Source organism: Loxodonta africana, chromosome 7, assembly GCF_030014295.1.
Source record: "Loxodonta africana isolate mLoxAfr1 chromosome 7, mLoxAfr1.hap2, whole genome shotgun sequence".
NCBI lineage: Eukaryota > Metazoa > Chordata > Mammalia > Proboscidea > Elephantidae > Loxodonta > Loxodonta africana.
The window spans coordinates 65663276-65683294 of record NC_087348.1 but is presented as its reverse complement, the minus strand read 5'-3'; the positions used below and the strand labels follow the sequence as shown (position 1 = coordinate 65683294).

At 42.5% G+C, this 20019-nt stretch overlaps 1 protein-coding gene across 1 annotated transcript in view; it reads right to left on the bottom strand.

Annotated features, from left to right (window-relative positions):
* USH1C (USH1 protein network component harmonin) overlaps positions 1-20019 on the bottom strand; it is a 47148-nt gene that overhangs the window by 5410 nt on the left and 21719 nt on the right. Inside the window, 3 exon segments of the mRNA XM_023550811.2 lie at positions 501-600; positions 908-961; positions 1522-1563. Of these exon segments, the coding sequence (XP_023406579.1) occupies positions 501-600; positions 908-961; positions 1522-1563 (196 nt within the window).

The following is a 20019-nucleotide window of genomic DNA, read 5'->3' as shown; positions in this document are numbered from 1 at the left end:
AAGGGTATAAATTCAAAGCAGTCATTTAACTTTGGGGGGAGGGTGGAGAATGTAACCAGAGGGTACTTTGACTGTATTTGTGATGTTTTATATCATAAGCTGGGTGATGGAGACATAGGTGTTTGTTATATTATTTTCAATATGTTTTCCTATGCCTGAAATAATTAAAAATTTAAACAATGTGGAGTTGGGTTGCACCCTGTGAAGCAAAGATGGGCAGGGATGCCTCTGGAAAGGCAAAGTCTTGTCAGTATCTGGCAATCTGGAGCCCTTGGAAGGCAAGGTGATATCTGATTTGTCTGTGTCCCCACAAGTCCTGGCATCATGGTCTGCCCTCAGATAACACACAGGACAAGATAGATGGGTGGATGGACCCAGGTGGGAGGGTGTTCTTGAGCAATCATCCAGCCCACTCCAATAAGTAGCTGTTTACTCTCCTGGAGGGCTCTGAATAACCACCACATCATATCCAAACCAGAGCATGGCTGGTCCCCACTCACCATGCCGCTCAGCAGCTCCCCCCTCGTAAACAGCTGAGACAACCACCTTCCCAATAGGGGAGTCCACACCGCCTTCCAGGGCCAGGTCTAAGGATCCCTCCTGGTGAGAGGAAAACAGGCTTTGGGGTGCCAAGCAGACAACAGCCCGTGGACAACTGAGCACCAAGGAGCTTCTTAACAGGGCCACAGAGAGGGCAGGGGAAGCATGGGACCAACAGCAGTGCCATCAGGGAGGAAGTGGGACATGTATGCCAAGCAGGACCTAGGCGTGTGGTCCCACCAGAGGAGGGGGCATCCCACAGGGAGAAGGGAGAAAGGTGGGGGTTTGAAGGGTCATCTTGAGAGTAGGAAAGTAGGGAACCAAAGGGGAAGGGGAAGGGAGCAGAGGAGAATGGGACCTGTCCAACCTTCTTAATGCGCAGGAGCCGGACATCTTTCCCTATGATCTGCTCTGGGGTGAACTAGAAAGAAAAACACAATGGAGGAGATTTGAGTCTGCCTGAAAATGGGGGTGGCGGAAGGATGGAAGTGCAAGCCAGGCACCTGGGAGACATTGGGCCCCACAGAACACATGGGCCAGGGGCAGCTTTGCCAACTCTGTCCCATTGGTCTTCAACTGGGGGAGACACAGGCCCCATGGGGGACACATGGACACACACATAGATATGGCCACACAAAGCCCAAATCCCCACTTTACTAGCTGTGTGATCTTGAGCAAACAAATTAACCTCTCTGCACTTTGGTGTCATCATCTGTGAAATGGGGATGGTAGCTTCCTCATGGGATTATTGTGAGGACTGGGTGAGATTATGCCTTATAAACACACAGCACAGTAAGTGTAAGCCACATACACACACACAGACACACACACACATTTCAAAGGAGCAGTTTGGGGCATCCCTGGGGCTCCTCATTCCCCCCCCATCCCTGGGACTCCTGGGGCCCAGAACAGGCCACCACCTGACACACTCTGCCCAACAGGCCTGGGATAAACCCCCTTGGGGAGGAAGTTAACTCTTACCATTGAGTAGGGGTCAAAGCCTTCCTCATATTTCCGGAACTCCTGGAAGCAAAGGGTGGGCTTTAGGATCTCAGAAGAGAGGCCCTTGAAGATTACGGCAGGAAACAGGCTCAGGGAAGAGGAGGAAGATTGTGAATGGGTCAGAATCCAAAGGTCAGAGGTAGGGGAGAGGCCAGGGGAGGGCCAGGCATGGCCTAGTTGGGGGATTCAGGGAGGAGCTGGCAGCCCCAAAAGCCAGAGCACCCCTGCCAGTGAGAAGCAGGAAGCTACAGGGAAGCATTTGAAGCAGGGCTTTGAACCTGTTCTTCCTGGTTCAATTATGGCTGAGGAAACAAAACTGGAACAGACCCAAATTTTTAACCATATTTTAACCACAACCAGGAAGGGAAAATTACAGGTCATAGCCCAGCTAGAAACTGTATCTCCCTCTTAGAAAACAAGGGCAGCATACATGTTGCATAGCAACCAAATCTCTTGCCCGTTGAATTTTGCACAGAGTGAGAAACAGTGGTGCCCCGCTCAAAGATGGCAGCAGACTGCACTGCTTTGCATGTGTGTCACTCTCCTCAGTCCTGGCAATAATCCGATCTCAAGCATCAGGCTCTTGAAAGGGCTCACTACACCTCTTCTGAGTCTCCCATTCCAGGGCTTTGACCTGTAATTTTTCCCATTATGGTTATTGTTCTGGATCACTCAAATTTTAATAATTCAGGTCTGTCCCAATTTTGTCTCATCAGCCATGGATGAACCAGTTCGAAGCCCTGGTTTGAAGGCCCTGGGCCTGGGTCCTGCACTGTTCCAGCAAGCTGGTATCTCTGGCTGCCATGGGGACCCTCTGACTGTATAGTTGGTCTGGGCAGGCAGTGCCTGCCTTGCTGAAAGCCTCATCTCCCCACAACTCCCCTAAGTTCTCTTAGGCCCTACCTCATTTCTTCCAATGGCCCAAGTGAGGTCAGTGCCAGGCCCTGGCGGGTGAAGCCCAATTCTTCACACCTTTCTCTGACCCCTGACATAGGGACTTAAAAATCATATTGGTACTTGGCCAGAAGTAGTGAGGTTAAAGCAGAGTCCAGGGGCTAGAGTTCATTTTTATATAAAAGTTTGTTAAAAGGTTATAGTTAATGCCAGAATCCACTTTGTGTCAGTGTTTGTTAAAATGTATAGCTGATCATTATGAAAATTTCCAGGAAGAAAGGAGAGTACAAGTTGAAACTCATCGTTCCATTGTTTCCTCTACCTAGGAGAAGAATGTTCCATGAAGGGTACTTTATCTTAACCAACAAAAAAGCTGTGCTACAGGGAAGTTATGCTCTTACAAAGGAGTGTACTGCAATTTCCTTGTGACTGACCTGAGAACACTTTGCCAGTCACTAACCCAAGAACAAATGTTGCTGTGCCATTCCCGAGGAAACCTCCCCATAGTAACTAAATGGTATGTGGCCAACAAAGACTCTTTAAGCCAATTATGTATTCTCATATGTTATGTTTCCTCCCTTGGACAATGATGTATTGATGAATAACCAATCAGAATTTTTTTTTCACTTCACTTCCTCCTGTAACAGTATATTAAAGACCCCCTGACTGTGATTTAGTAGATTCTGCTAGTCTCTTGTGCCCAGTGCACCTGGCAGGTCCCTCATTGAAATGACTGTCTTTGTCTTGGCTTAATAAAAATCTCTTTTGATTAAATTTGAGTCTGGAGTCTTTTTCCCCTACAATATATTTTGGTGGCAGCAGTGGGATCCAAAGCTATCTTTCTTTGTTGGGACCCTTGCAGGGCTGAGGACCAGGGCAGGCACCACTGAGAGGGCCTTTTGTGCCCTACCATTTCCATGGACTCCAGGGACCCCACGGAAGTAAGCACTCTTGGATTTGAACCCTGAAATTTACAGCACAGTCCTCTGGGATTTTTTATTAAGCCTTTTGTTTCATTTTTCTTTTTGGAATCTCTTGGACATCTTGGTAAGTGTTTACTTTCTGTGTTGTTTAAATCTGAGCATTTCAGTGAGTTCAGATGTAAATATATTTTCCAAGAGTATTTTTTGTAGTTTCGGAAAAGCTGAAAGTAATTCTCTGTATAGGTGGTTTGTCTTTTAAGATTGCTCAAAGGTGAAACTTGAACGCCATCTAGTGATGTGTGGTTGTACCTGCAGATTTTTGAATTCTGAGTTGTATGTGCTGAAGCTCTGGTAAAATAGGAGAATGCTGCTTATGGGCTGCATTAAAATGGTATGCACTTGCCAGAGATAGAGTTTCAGACCAGTGGCCAGTCTGGGAAAATTTTGAGCTCAGTAAAAATTAACTTTCTGTATAGTAGATTGGTTTTCAGGTGCCTAGTAAAAATTTTCTCTGCTTCTTTGCCAGACATTTTCTCTCTCTCTCTCTCTCTACTTGTCTCTACTTTAAACTAAAAACACTCTTAATTCTGAACTTTCAGCCTTAATTAAAAAAAGCATCAGCTTGACTGAAAAATCACCCCTGCTCTAAGACTAATAGCTCATGAACTAGCCCAAACCATAGGAACTAAAAAGACAAATAAATTAATGACTTTGAAACCACAGTAACTACAAACCCAGCCAAGCAAGAAATTACACACTGGCTGGAAAGATGCCCAGGCTAGTCTTGCTTTAGAACAAGATGGCTGAAGAAATACTTTTAAAAGCCCAGAAAAAGGGAAGAGACACATGCTTATGGAGCCAGGAGAAGCAAAAGCTTACATAGAAACCAACCAAAATCAAACTGGTTGCTGTTAAGTCAATTCTGACTCATAGTGACCCTAAAGGACAGAGTAGAACTGCCACATAGGGCTTCCAAGGAGCAGCTGGTGGATTCCAACTGTCAACCTTTTGGTTAGCAGCTGTAGCTTGCTGTAGCTCTTAACTACTGCACCAACACCAGGTTAAAATAATCCCAAAAAGTCTTAAAATCTTGTGAGTGGTCATTTAAGATACTCCACTGGTCCCATCCTGTCTGGAGCAAGGGAAAATGAAGAAAACCAAAGACACAACGGAAAGGTTAGTCCCAAGGACTAATGGACCACAACTACCACAGTCTCCATCAGACTGAGTCCAGCACAACTAGATGGTGCCTGGCTACCACCACTGACTGCTCTGACGGGGATCCAAATAGAGGGTCCTGGACAGTGCTGGAGAAAAGTATAAAATAAAATTCTAACTCACAAAAAAAGACCAGAGCTACTGGTCTGACAGAGACTGGAAAAACCCCAAGAGTATGTCTCCTGGATACCCTTTTAACTCAGTATTGAGGTCAATTCTGAGGTTCACCCTTTAGACAAAGATTAGACAGGCCCATAAAACAAACAATAATACACATAGCTCAACCATATATATGAAACTAAATGGGCACACCAGCCCAGGGGCAAGGACGAGAAGGCATGAGGGGATAGGAAAGCTGGACAAATGGAAATGGGGAACCCAAGGTCAAGAAGGGGAGGGTGTTGACACATCACGGGGTTGACAACCAATGTCACAAAACAACATGTGTATTGTTTAATGAGAAACTAATTTGCTCTGTAAACCTTCATGTAAAGCACAATAAAAGAAAGATAAAACTTTAATAAATAAATAAAATAAAATAATCCCCAAAAGGATTTATCCTCAGAGCCAGGCACAACAGGTATACATTTACTAAATTGTCAGTTATTTACTGAAAAATTTATAAAAATGTAACAATTTCCTACTTCAATATAATATTAAAACAAACAAACAAACAAAAAACAAACCTGTTGCCATAGACTCGATTCCAACTCACAGTGAGTCAGAATAGGACAGAGTAGAACTGCCCTATTGAGTTTCCAGGGAGTGTCTGGTGGATTTGAACTGCTGATCCTTTTAGCAGTTGTAGCACTTAACCACGATGCCACCAGGGTTTCCTCAATATAGTACTGGAAACCCTGGTGGCGTCGTGGTTAAGTGCTACAGCTGCTAACCAAAGGGTCAGCAGTTCAAATCCGCTTTAGACTGTTTAAATAACCCTTAAATCAACAGTAAGCTAAGCTCCTTTTAGACACCATCCCTAAAGTTTTTTCAAGAAAAATTAATTGGGCAAAAGTTCAAAATTACAAACAAAAGGAAAAAAAGAAACTGTTTACATTTACCCTTGCATTCATTTAGGAAGAAATAAAATAATTCTCTCATTAGAAAAATACTGGTAAAGAAAATTTTTTTTAAAGCTACCAACTATGGAATTTCTCATTGTTCTAACTGCCAAGAAAAAAAAAAAAAAAAGGAAAGCAGAAATAATTGTTACCAAATTAAGAAACTGTTTAATTTACATTTACCCTTGCATTAAAAAAAAAAAAATTAGGAAGAGATAAATGATTCCCTTATTTGAAAAATACTGATAAAGAGTTTTTTAAAGCTACCATCTATAGAATTTCTCATTGTTCTAACTGCCAAGAAAAAAAGCAAGTAAAGCAAAAAAAACTGTTACCAAATTAATAAAAAAGACAATAAAACTGCCCCAAAATTAATTGTTACTCTTATAAAAGACTATAATAGAGACTATCCTAATTTATTTGTGAGCAATTATAACCTTACTGGAATAACTCCAAATAGCCTTAAGAAACATCAGCAAATGGCTCAATAAGTAAAAAAAAGACTAGGAAAAGGAGAGCTGTTATCAAAGCCCTGATACAAATTATGAACAGAGCCAAATAGCAAATTAGTTTTCCCCAAACATTAGTATGTTCCCATGATTCGATCTCTATATGAGGGCTCTCATTAAAGAAAGATAATATAAGTGAAGGCACTTTTGGTTCCTCAATGTCCTATGTGTTTTCGATTTAATTCAGATACACCTTTAAAAGCACTACGAAGAGGTAACAATTTGTAGATTTTCCCATTATGTTAAAGCTTTCCCTGCCACAATACTACTGATATTTTTATAGCCAAGAAAGTCTTTACAATAAAGCTTAATTCATTTTCTATTTTGCAGTGTAGCAAATGTTTTTCTGTCTGCTCTCTTACAGACATTCTTGGTCCAGGACACCAGCTTTAAAATTTCTGTTAACCTAGGTTTTGTGCACATTGGCAAGACTTGCTGCAAGGAATCTCAGGGTCTTTTAACTGAGACCCTAAGAAACCAAATGCAACACTTCACTGTTGCAGTCTAAATTTTTATGTGCATGGTTAGGTAAAATCACCAAATCTTGAAAAAAATAAGTAATGCCAATAGCAACTCTTAACCAATTTTATGCAAAATATACTTAAAGTAATTTAAAATCTCAGACATCACTTTACAAAACAAACTCCCATCTACTATAGATTGCTTATTTTTAATTAGTATAAAATATATATATATATTTTATAACAAAGCCTTAAAGACACAAATTACAATAAAATTGCTTTCTCTGAAGAACCTATGAAACATTAAAAAAAAAAAAGAATTATAAAAATATAATAATTTTCTACCTCTGGACAGTATTATAAAATTAGATTATAATGTTTCCTCAAATAACTTGCTCTAATTTGTTTAATAGTAAATATGTTTATACAAGTTTAATACTCTAAATAGTTCCAAGAATTAATAAAGATAAATTTGTTCTAATAAAAATTTTTATATTTTGTAATATATATCAATCTTGGAAACCCTGGTGGCGTAGTGGCTAAGTGCTACGGCTGCTAACCAAAGGGTCGGCAGTTCGAATCTGCCAGGCGCTCCTTGGAAACTCTATGGGGCAGTTCTACTCCGTCCTGTAGGGTCGCTATGAGTCGGAATCGACTCGAGGGCACTGGGTCTGGTATATCAATCTTAAAAGCAAAACCTTTCTAAGTAATTTAAGTTAAATATTATATAAAATGTCTTATTTAAGGAAAAGAGATAATTTTATTAATTCCAGAATAAGAAAAAGAAAGTTAAACTGCTTACATTAATTATATCTTGTAACATGTATAAACTTAAATTACTAGATAACTTACTAATATTAGACTAATAGTTAATAGGCTCTTACTTGTATGCCACAGAAGAATATATATATAATCTAATAATAAATATGTTCATTTTATGCCACTTAAAAAGTTATACTATAAGAAATATATGACAAAATAAGAAATTTTAAAATTTATTAAAAGAAATTTGTTTAATATAGTCAAAGTTTTTAATTGCTATAATTAATAGGTTAACTTATATGAATTTTAAGAACTTTTAATATCAAATAACACAAAGCAAAAAAATTAGAGTTTTCACTGTTAACAGTTTAATTACTAGGTTAAAGAGTTAATTTTATTTTTTACACATTCTGCTTCAAAAACAAAAAGGTTCAACAAAATTAATTCTTGAATCAAAAATGAAGCCACAAAGTTTTTTTTTTGAAATTAAGGTTTTTACCTTTAAAAATCTGTGCTTTAAATAAATGAAGTATTGTTTCTCAGTAATCTGTAATAAATTCCTGACAAACTTGAAAGTAAAAAGCCATAAAAGATTTGTTTTTGTTTTATAAACAAGCACATATTATATCATGATTTTATTATTTCAGTTACTATTTTAGTCATAACTTTGTTTCCCTTAAATCTAGCATTATCAAAGCCAATGATTTCAATAAAGAATTCACACCATTTTCCACAGAACTTTTATTACCATTCAAATGTTTAGCTTAATATATTCTTAATATATCCTAACTATACAGTACTGTACCTTAAAATTCTAAAGCTCCTTAAAAATAAGAATAATAATTATATTTAAGGATATTTTTGTCTAAGGTTTTTATTTAACTGTATTTAGCTTTACATTACTTTTGTAATTAATGCCCACCAAGTCTTTTCACTTTTAAGAATTATTCTTATAAATTAGCCATAGCCATTTTTAGGTTTATCATTCACAGATAAATTTTACCTTGCTAATTCACTAAAAATGCACAAAATAGATTGTATCAGACTCATAGAGAGAGCCATAATATTTTAAACATAAATGCCATAAGACTAAATCAAGATTTTAAAACTCTTATGTAAAAACTAACAGTTTTTCAAGTTGCTGCTAATACAAAATAACATGGAACCAAAATTGGCTACATGGAACTGAATAAAATTTGAAAATTACTATAAAATTTATATAAAAAATAAAAACATTGTTAATGGTTTTTTCTAGATTAAAAAAACTTTAAAATTTTTTCTTTCCCTTGTTAGCCCAGATCTGTATTTCAACAGTGTAATCATTTAACTTCTATTTTTTTATACCACCAATAAAATTAGAAAATGTCATACATGTCAAAATTCTAACTAAATATATTCGGAGTGTTTTAAATGATTCTGCCCTTGGACTTCAAAAAATAAATGCTAAAATAACTATAATGAAAAAGTAATTCTTCAAAAGCAAATAACCCTCCCCTGTGTAACTTTTACCAACTCTAATACTGTTAAATATTATCAATTTTTTAATTCAATGCTCCAAAGGATGTTTTCACTGTTTAAAGGGGCTTTGAACAACCAAAACCCCAAATCCCCAAATCTGCCTAATATTGTTCCTAGAGACTATATATATATATAAAAGAGAGTTTAAAAATTCCCTAGAGCCTCATTAAAAAGAACCATATGTAGTTCTGCTTGATAATCTTTATGCTGCTAAATTACAGAAAATACAACCGTAGGTACATCTTTTCCAACTGAAGAAAACTTCCACCTCCGTTTGGACGGCAGAATTTAATGGAGAATTAAAATTAAAACTTAAAAATGCTCCAGAGATGAAACCAGCATCCAAACACAGATTCCTGAGGAATCCAGATCATTAGATCAGGCCTGTGCAGATGCTCCGTGCTGATATAGCTGAACTGTGTATTGCTATACTATTTCCTGATGTTGTTCCATATCTGTTTTAGGCTTTAGAAATTGTTCTTCTATAAATCAATTAATGAATCCTTTATAAATGTTTAAGTTTAGTAATAGTGGTGTACTCATTCTAACAGAATATATTTTATATTACACTTATTTTGTGTAAAGTCTTTTTTCTACTGTTCTAACTGTTGCCTACATTTTCCCCCTCCTACACTAGTATAATACCATTGAAGGGAAAATGCCTTTATAAAACTAGCCCAATTGGTCGCCTGTGCAACAAAATATAACAAATTTCTAAATTTGTCATCAGAGCCCTCAACCAATACAGGAAAATTATGACCCACTGGCATCTCCTATATTAAACTATTATGTTATCCTCCTGCCAGCTATTAACTCTAGTTCAGTACTTAAAGGAGCCATTAAAGTTAAACTTTAGCATTCTCCCTAAATTATCTACATATCCTCAAATACCATGCTTTAATCTAACTGAACCTAAAACTATATCACATAATTGTAAGGGAGCAAAAAAAAAAAAAGAGAAAAAAATCAATCCAGAAGTTTTTTAGGACAATATATGAAAACTCCCCCAAATTACTTTTCATGGTGTAAAGCACATTTAATAAAATTAGAAACTGTTTACCCTAAATATGATAATCTCAGTTATCCCATGTATAACAATCCCTGTTTATAAAATTACGCTGTTAAAGTTAAATTTTCGGAGATTATCTATTTGCAACAATAATATTATCAAGATCTGGCTAATGCATGTAAACTTCTTCATTGCTAAACAGCAAACCAAAATGGTAATCTATGCACCCTACAGGTATGCATTTCTCTGTGGAAACTCAAACTTCAGTCATCTTTTCAACCCATCCCTGCATAATAATCCTTATACTTGAGCTATTCCCTGGAAATACAGAACAAGGGGGTAGCATACTCTAGGATCTTTGGAAGTTCCACTTAATATTTATACTCATAACAGCAAGCATTGAATAAGTAATATTAAAATATTAACTATGTCAAAACGAGATGCATGCATAAAAGATAATCCTATTGCTAAACATCCAAAAAAAAAATTGTGGGGATAATCCTTTTTAAGGGCTCTTATTCCAATCTTTAGTATAATAGAACTATAAAAGTCTCTTAAAAATTTATCTGCCACTATGGCACAGATTGCTAATAATATTAATAACAAAATAATAGCCCAACAAAAGTCTCTAGCCAAAATAGTTTTAAGTAACAGAATAGCCCTAAATTTCTTGATAGCTCAACGAGGAGGCATACATGTACTGTAACAAACCCCTCCTGTTGCTCTTAGATTAACACCACTGGAGAGGTAGAAGAAAGCATCTGTAAAATACATCAAGAGGTTTGGCTTTACTCTATTACCCTGGTGGTAATGCCTGCCATCCCTTTCCAACCTTTTTAGTTGGCTACCCCAAAGTATTAAATCATGGTTATAAAATGTGTTACAAATAAAAATAATACTCTTTAATATTAATTGTAATAGTCATTGAAATTGCAAAATGTGCTACAAAAATGCATTTCTAACCTAGGTAGTTGCTCTAAGCCACCTGAAAAAAAAATCATGTACATAAATTCAGCTTATTTCTGTAATAACATAAATGGCTCCTGCACCCTTAATTACCCTCACAAAATGGTCAAGTTATTCCTAAAATTTAACTACTTAGAACACAGCATAGTAAAGAACCCCAAAGCATAATGCAGAAAGCCAGACCTTCCTAGCAACTAAAGTACCAGTAGTGGAATAGCTACCTAGGAGCAACATGTCATAAAAAAGTCTAGCCTGTGCAGAAGAAAACATTCAGGTACAACACACAGTTCATGCAGAAGAAAGTACGCCTGCAAGTGTGATCAAAACTTTCCATGTTCCCTGGAAATCTTTAATCAAAAGGAGGGAATAACATACGGGGCCTTAAAAATCATACATGTGCTTGGCCAGAAGTACTGAGGCTGAAGCAGAGTCCAGGGGCTAGAATCCATTTGTATATAAAAGTTTGTTAAAAGGTTGTAGTTAATGCTAGCATCCATTTTGTGCGAGCATTTGTTAAAAGTTATAATCACTATAAAAATTTCCAGGGAGAAAGGAGAATAAAAACTGAAACTCATTGTTTTATTGCTTCCCCTACCTAGAGGAGGAATGTTCCATAAAGAATACTTTATCTTAACCAACAAAAAACTATGCTAAAAAGAAGTTATGCTCTCACAAAGGAGCAAAGCCAAAAACAAATGTTACCAGGTCATTCCCAAGGAAACCTTCTCATAGTAACTAAATAATAGCTAGCAAACAAAACTTTTTAAACAAATCACGTATTCCCATGTTATGTTTCTCACTTTTAAAAATAATATATTAACAAATAACCAATTAAAAACATTTTAATTTCACTTCCTTCTATAACAATATGTTAAAAACTTCCTAATTTTAATTCAATAGATTCTGATAGTCTTTTGTGCCCAGTGCACACTGGCCAATCCCTCACTTTTAACTTAATAAAAATCTCTTTTAATTGAATTTAAATCTAGAGTCTTTTCCCTTCAACACTTTCAAAGAAGGAACCAACACTGCACAAGAGGCTGGTCACCCTGGGGAAACCCACCACAAGATGACTGGGGGAGGCCAGGGGATTCAGGCACCAAGAGGGAGGTGGGAGGCAGGGGTGTCTGTGCTTGCCTGGTGTCTGGAACTGTTCTTAATGAACGCTTATCTAGAAGGTAAGAGCCCTCTCCAGGTTCTGGGGAGCCCAGGTTGGCCCTTTAGCCAAGGAAGAAGAGGTAAGGACACACAGCTCAGAGGACCTGGCTTGATGGGAGATTGCTGTGGGAACAATATTCCCGAGATTTAGGAATAAGAGTGAGAAGGGAGTAGAGTCAGAACACACCGTCCCTCCCCGGGAGTCACATACAATGGAGGCAGTGGAGACCACAAGCCAGAGGGGCTGGGAATTCTAAGCCTGAGGGCGACAGGGCCTCTACTAGTCTCCACGGGAAGGTGGAGTAGAGGAGAGGCCCATGGCAGGTACCCCCACAGGCCTTGCTGGGCCCAGTGGAACTACCCTCAGTACACAAACTTCCCTGGGCCACAGCAAGCATGGGTACAGTGTCTCCTGGGGCCTGTGGTCAGCATAATGGGGGGACTATAGTCCCCTCTATGCCCGGAATGCAGCAATCAAGCCCTGGGCACAAAATGTGAGTCCAATATCAGCAGATGGATCTTTGGGCAACCCCATGCCATCCTTCCTCACTGGCCTCCATTCCAGGCTCAACCCCAAAGAGGTCTTGAGCCTGGCTCAGGTCTGAGGCCACATTCAGGTGGGTCTGTGGGTGTCCAGGCAACAGGCAGAGGAGGGGAGGAAGAAAATCCAGGGTGCGGGGAGTCACTAGGCAGAATCTGGGTCAATGCTCTTTCACTCAGAGAGCCCTGCCTGCCCCTGGCTGTTTCTTTGAAAAATTAGGCACTGGGTCTGCCTGTCGGAGCTCTCTCTCCCTTCCCCTAAGAATGTGCTCTCAGGGATAGGCCAGATGACAGGTACTTGGCTCTTGGTGTGAATTTAGGTCTCATTCACTTTTTTTTTTTTCCACTGTAAGTCATTAGATCTCATTCTTTCATAAGCTATTATAGTTGGTTGGCCCTTAAAGATGGAGTCCAATCCCTCATTCATTCAACAGATAGAGAAAGAGGCCCTGGGAGGTCATGTTCATGCCCAAGATCTCTCAGTCAGTGGACCTTGGAGCAAGGGTTTGACTTCCAGCCTAGGGCTTTGGACTCCTCATCATTCTGCCTGTCTCCCTTTGAGGCTGATTTGTGCACTAAACAGCCAGGTCTTAAAAAGCCTACTCATAATGGTGGTGCACTGAGAGGCAGGGTGTCCTAATATTTAAGGACACAGACTACAGAGCCTGACCTCCTGGATTCAAACCCAGGATCTCACACTAGCTATGCCATCATGGGCAAGTTCCCCAACCTCTCTACTTCAGTTTCTCATCTATAAAATGAGGATGATATTAACACTTACTTCCTAGGGTTGTTGTAAAGATTAATTGAGTAAACACATAAAGTCTTTAGAAAGTGTGCTTGGCACATCACAGCTTCTAAGTGTTAAGCTGTACCCTGTCACTCCCCAGGCCTGCGCTGAGAGCAACCCCTTTTGCAGACACCCCCTGTGATTCACTGTACAGGTGACACCTCTCATTTTGCTCCCTGCCTGTGGTCAAATCAGCCTGAGGTCTGCAGGTGGGTATCAGGGAGGAGGCTGGAGAAAGCAAGGGCTGCCTGCTTGGGACATCTTTCTTCCTCTGGCTTAGGGTCTCTTCCACTGGTTGTAAAATGGTAGATGGCTCTCTAGCATAAACCCCGGGAGTAGGGGCGGGGGGGGGCGGGGAAGAATCAGTGTCTGCCAGCCTGTCTGATACTGGAGACGAGCAAGGGTTTCGACACACCCATCCACAGAGCGCCCTGGAAGAATGGGGCACCTGGACCACCACTTTCTCTTTAACACTTGTTTGGTATCAGGTGCGTTTTGGTGAAGCTGTGATTTGCCTTGAACAGACAAGACAGGGGAGGGTGCACAGAGACCCCTCAGGCAGCCCCTTCCTAGGGCTTAGGCAAGGCCCCATCTCGGTCTCTTTGCCCCTCTGAGGGATCCCTCCGCCCTGCTCCTCTTTGAACAAACATTAATGAGCCGCCAGGGATCCGACTGCTTTATCAGCCTGGTCAGGGGATCTAATAAGCCTAGGGGCCTCTGCCTGCTATGAGACCCTGCCTAACCCCTGCCCTCCAGCAATGGGGAAAGCAGTTCTGGTCTGAGGCTCCCGGCAGAGGGCTTTCTGGGCCACCTCGGAATGAGCACTCCCTGGGTAGAAGTCAGCCACAGCCGGGAGGAACTGGGCCGGGAGGACCCCCTCGCCGCCCCCCGCCCCACGACGGGTATCATTTTACTTGTCTGAAAGCTGTCTGATAAACCACCATCCTCTTCAACATTTCCTGTGGCTGCCAGAAAAAAAAAAAAAAAAAAAGAATTGTACACTGGACATTACCAATCGGCCTCGTCTGCCCTCTGGTGCCCGACCCTGGGCCTGCCAGCCTGGCGCTGCCCTGCCCATCTCCCTCCCCAAGCAGACACAGCCTGATGAACGTTAGGGGTCCGCTGTGCCGCTCTGGGTGTAGCAGCTTCCCACTTCTACTCAGACACCACCCTTGTCATTAGCCAGAGAACATAACGCGGAGGCATCAGCAAATTGTCATAGGAGCATGAACTTTACTCTTTGGGGAGCTGACAGTACAGTAAATCTCAAAATAAATATCTGAGCTGTCCTGCCCTGACATTTGGATAGGGTTTCCTTGAAAAGGGGATAAAAATTCTGGCAGGGCTCTCTTCCCATTGAGGGTGGGAGGCCAGTAAGCCACGGGGCAGCCCCAGGAAAGGGACACATAAGTCTCAGCTGTAGGTTACTGGGGGCGGGCGGACCTTCCCCACTTCCCCAAGCCCACACCTCAGACTCCCAGCCCTTGCCAGGAGGTGAGAAGAGAAACAGAGCAAGGGAGTGGACTTGCTGTGGACTGCCAAAAGAACAAACAAGTCTGTCTTAGAAGAAGTACAGCCGGAATGCTTGTAGAAGCGAGGGTGGTAAGACTTTTTCTCACATACTTTGAACATGTTATCAGGAGGACAGTCTCTGGAGAAGGACATCATGCCTGGTAGAGGGTCAGTGAAAAAGGGGAAGACCCTTAATGAGACGGACTGACACAGTGGCTGCAATAAGGGGCTCAAACACAGCAACAATTGTGGGGATGGTGCAGGACTGGGCAGTTTCATTCTGTTGTACACAAGGTGGCTATGAGTTGGAACCGACTCAAAGACACCTAACAACAACAACGTTATTATTAGGTGGACCTCCAGGCCATTTGGTCAAGTGGGGAATAGGAATTCCATTGGTCATTCTACTAATTCCATTCCATTTCACTTATACCCATATGGCCTCATCTTGGACAATGAGTACATTAGGAGATTCTGATCTCAGTTTATGTCCCACCTCTCTTTCCCTCCAGAGGCAGCTGTTGTCTGCTCCCCTGGAGATGCCCTGGAGGGAACCCTAGGGGCTTACCAGGACCTCGGATTTCACAGCTGGCCTGCAGATGAAGTTGGCTTCTTGGTGGACCATGACAGGTTTGGAGATGGTGGATACACCAGGGCCTCGTGGGGGCTGTGGACTTAGGCAAAATGTCTACAGGGGTTAGTTTAGGAGAGACCCATGTGAGGTCATGGTGGGGGTGGCCCAGGCCAGCCATGGCACTTTTATATACATGCAAATTCACACCCATGCACATGCTGAGTCAGCTGGTCCATTCTCCCCGCCAGTTCTGGGAGATGTGATCTTTGGCAAAGAGATAAGTCCATTGGCCATGGTATAGTATGAGGCCACAGAAACTACTGAGTATCTCTAAGAATCAGGGGTCTGGGCCATAGCCTGGCTGGGGGCATCAGCAGCCACTGTCACTCAGATGATACACTTGCAAGGTTCTCTCTCAGCAGCCATGGGTGCTATCCAGCCCTCCTCCTATGTTCTCTGACCATGGTTTCAGGTGTCAGACTGCAGCACCAAGCATCTTCTGTTCCTGGAAGGTGGGCTAATATCAAGACCAGTAGGAGCAGCACCCGAGGGAGGTGATGCAACACATCTGCTTTGTCTAACCACTTGATCATCTCCTTGCTGTTCTTGCCTTGCCATCTTTATGTTCCCTGTACCTGAAATGCCTTTCCTCTTTCCTTCATGTCTCACCTTCCCCAAGATTGAGCTCATAAGCCCTCTACCCTACAGAGGTGTCTTCAGCTTCTCATTAGAATGAATCCCTCCCACAGCCGATACCCATTTTATAGCTGAATCCTGCCAGCTCTGCTGCTCATCCTTCAGGTGGCAAAGTCACTGGACCCACAGGTATGCCAGTCTACTCTGTATCCTCGTCAGCACTGCTCCTCCCTCCACCTCACACAGAGAGGCACAAGGCAGGTACTCAATCAATGACTGCAGAGTTGAATTTGTCAAGGAAAAGCTGCTGCCCATCTTGGTGGGGGCCCATCATAGGGTGTGCCCCTTTGTACCAGGCTAACTCAGTCCCCTGAAAACTGGCTCCTGGCTGGGCTCTGGGGGAAGACATTCCTGGCACAGGTAGACTTGTCTCCATTGGAGCTTCAGGGCTCAGGGCCCCAGCAGAAGTCCAGAGGGAGTCTCTGAGAGTTGCCCTGATGGAAGCTCAGCCTTGCTGCCATCTGGCACTCTCTTCACTCACATATTCCTTCCCCCAAGGTCCCCTGAATGCTATGAGACATCTTATTCTCCTCCTCACACAGAAACGCCAATCCATGGAAGAAGGTTAATAAAAATCACTGGTCAGGTGCTACTGACCCTCCTCTCCCCAAAGGCCTTGCCTTCAGCTGCTATGAGCTGCTTTAGCTCTGATGGGAACCTGGTCCCATGGCTATAGCAACAGAGGAATTTTTTTCCCCTCCTTGAGATCAAAGTTCCAAGTCTTCCTTGGGGATTGCCTCTTCCAAAAATAGTCATTGGATTAAGAACAATTAATAAGAAATATGTCTTTTTGAGAAAGATCATGACTGCCCAGCTTCCTGATGTCCAAGAAAAACATCTCTAGTCTTTTAATAGTAAATTTGGAGATTTCTTAGAACTCTCTTATCCTAATCTTTTCTGTAGCTGGAGGTTTTGGCCAGAAATTGCTGGGTATTACACTTCAAGCCAGTGTAGCTGGCTGATGCCATAGAAAATGATACTGTAATGACTGTAGTGTCCTAGTACTGAATTTGACAGTATTATTACTTCATTTACAAGCCTAATGTCTTTTCCCTGTGTTTTTTTTTTTTTTTCCTTTTCCTGTTAAACAAAGGAGTCATATCCCATATTCAGAGCTTTCTGGGCTAATATCAGGAACGGACTTTCATGTGACAAAGAGTTCTGACTATTCATTAACATAGCCTTGCCAGTATTATATTGAAAGTTACCAGCTCATACTAGCCAAGGGGAGCAAAGAGAGAGCAATGAACATTGAATGAATATATTGTTACTCATCCCAAGGATCACACATCAGCAATTTACCATACGATATAGTACTTCAAAATCAGCAGAAACCATACACATGCAAGATGTCTACAACATGCAGGTGAGGGGACTCATCCCTAGACAATGGGGTGGGGTCATGTTTCCTCCTATCTCCATGCACAGAGCAGTGAAGAACATGGGAAACAGCAGCCCTCCCCATTCTTCCTGTTTCCAAGCAGAGCATGCTCAACAGGGGTAGTTAGTACCTTTGGATTGGGTGGGAAGCTCCGTTCAGGGACAGGGGAGTTGGTGAGCTTCCCACTGTGGTTCTTTGCCTCCCAGTCCTCCACAGGATTGCTTATGTCCCCAGCACGGAAGGGGTGGTTGCCCAGTGCCTCCTCCAGTGCCGAGGGCAGCAGGCGGGTAGGAGTGAGGTCTTGGGTGGGAATGGATGGTGGGGGAGGGATAGGAATGGGAGGTGGAGTGCGTTGCACCCAGGGTGAAGATGAGGCACTCACACGGCCAGATGCAGGAAGTAGAGGGGGTGCAGGGACCTTGGAGGGTGGGTTGGAGGGTGGAGGAAGGGGCATCACAGGTAAGGCAGAGGGAGTCTTGGGGGGGTAGTAAAACATATCCAAAGGGATGTCATCCAGGTCAGTGGTGTGGAGGTGCAGCCCACCTGCAAAGCGTCTCAGAGGTGGGACCAATGGAGACACAGAAGGCGGGGGAGGTGGAGGCCCTGTGGTCATCTGGGGGTGTGCATAAGGAAGTTCTGTAATCGTCCATGCTAAATAGCCCTCTACTTCACATCAGTTTTATGCTCGGGCCTGGGTTTCCCTTGCTGCTGGAGACCGCCACCCTCAAACCAGACGATGAGGGTGTCACTTCTCTGCCATTGAGAGCCCAGCTGAGCCCAGTCCCAAGTTATAGCATATGTGGGTAATTAGTAAGGTGATCATATAACTTATGGTCTAAACTGGTACACACTTGACGGTGAAAGGGATGCTCTTAAAAATTATGCTAAGACAAAGGCCTAACTGGGACCATCTCACATGAGCTGGAACTTATAGTCACTCTGGAGATAAGCCCAGAAATACATGTCTCCCTCCCTAAGAGAGGAGGGGGGAGTAGGCTGGCAGGGGTGGGCCCTGGAAGGTGGAATGGACACTGGGTGCAGCTGGAGAACCTTCCAGTGCCGTCTTGCTTCCCGCTGTCCCCAGGGCGGTCATTCTGGGGGCAGTATGAGGGTTATTGTGGAAAGAAGAGCTCTGTTACCTCTGGAATTTCATTATCAGCAGAGGAAATCTGCTCAAGGCGCGTCTGACAGAGCCTTTCCACCCAATACTGAATCTTTTCTGATTCCTCGAGGTCTTCCCGTTCTGTCTCAGAAACCTGGGACCCAGGACCGACGCAAAAGGAAGAGAACAAAGGATACACTTCAATCACACATGGGCAGCAATGGCACAGAAGCAGCTTCTCTTAAAAACACCAGGATACCAGTAGGTGTGTCAGGTCTCTAGAAAAAGACCTGGGCTTGTGCCATCTGACCACAGAGGAGGCAGGAACAAGGAGGTGGAGTGCTGGTGACAGGCTGACTGAATGGTACTTGTAGGCAAAATCAGAGAAGGGGCTCATGTATTGCATAGGATTAGTTGCCCAAGATCCCCATCAACACTGATTCTCCAAGAACGGTCCTTTTATAGGCTCCTAGCACATTCCAAGAGTTTAATGTCACTTTTTTTTTTTTTTCTGCTGCAGGCTACCTTGTCCTCAGAAGCACAAGCTCAATTTTATTTTTAATTTTGAAGCTAATTTGTCCTTAATGCCAGCCTTAATGCACTTCACATTTTCCAGGACTTCGCTGGCTGTGTAATCTAATCAGCTTGGCATTCTGATTCATGGAAACATTAAAGGGGAGCAGAAGCAATATCTCCAACAGCTAGGAAGTTAAGGTCACCAACTCACCCAGGAAATAGGAATTAGTCAATGTTGCAAGATTGCTTTTGACGTATCTTGGGTAGGGGCAGCCTTAGAAACATTCCTAGGTTGAAGAGTTCTAGCCTCAGGTACACCCTATATTGAGGGGAGCAGCCGCAGACCCATAGCCTGAGTGAGTATGGGTCTAATCTCAGACCACCACCTACACAAAAGGGTTAGCCTCAGACCCTCAGAGCCAAGCCAGGCTGGGGAGACCTGGCCTCGGACTCAAACTCTAGATAGGGGTCCAGACTGACTCAGACTTACAGACAGGAAGGTGGAAGGTTAACTTCAGACCTACAATGTAGGCAGAGGGGTTAGTCTCAGACCCATACCTGAGCAAGGAAGCTAGATTCAATGCTAAACATACACCCTAAGGAAGGGGCTAGTCTCAGATGATCCCAGGCAGGCAGGATGGTCTCATTTTCCAGACTGAGGCTGAGGGGGTAGGGGGAACAGGGCTCGCTCCAGCCTTTGACTCCATTTGGGGAAAACAACCGTAGCTGGTTCCCTGGGACCATGGAGGGGACTCCCAGACTGTGTCCCAGGGATGCTTGCCTGACCTAGGAGAAGGACACATACCTCTTGAGCCAGCCGATTGATCTTCAGCTGCTTTTCCTTTTCCAGCATTTCCTCTTTCTCCTTGTAAAGCTTTTGCTCAAAC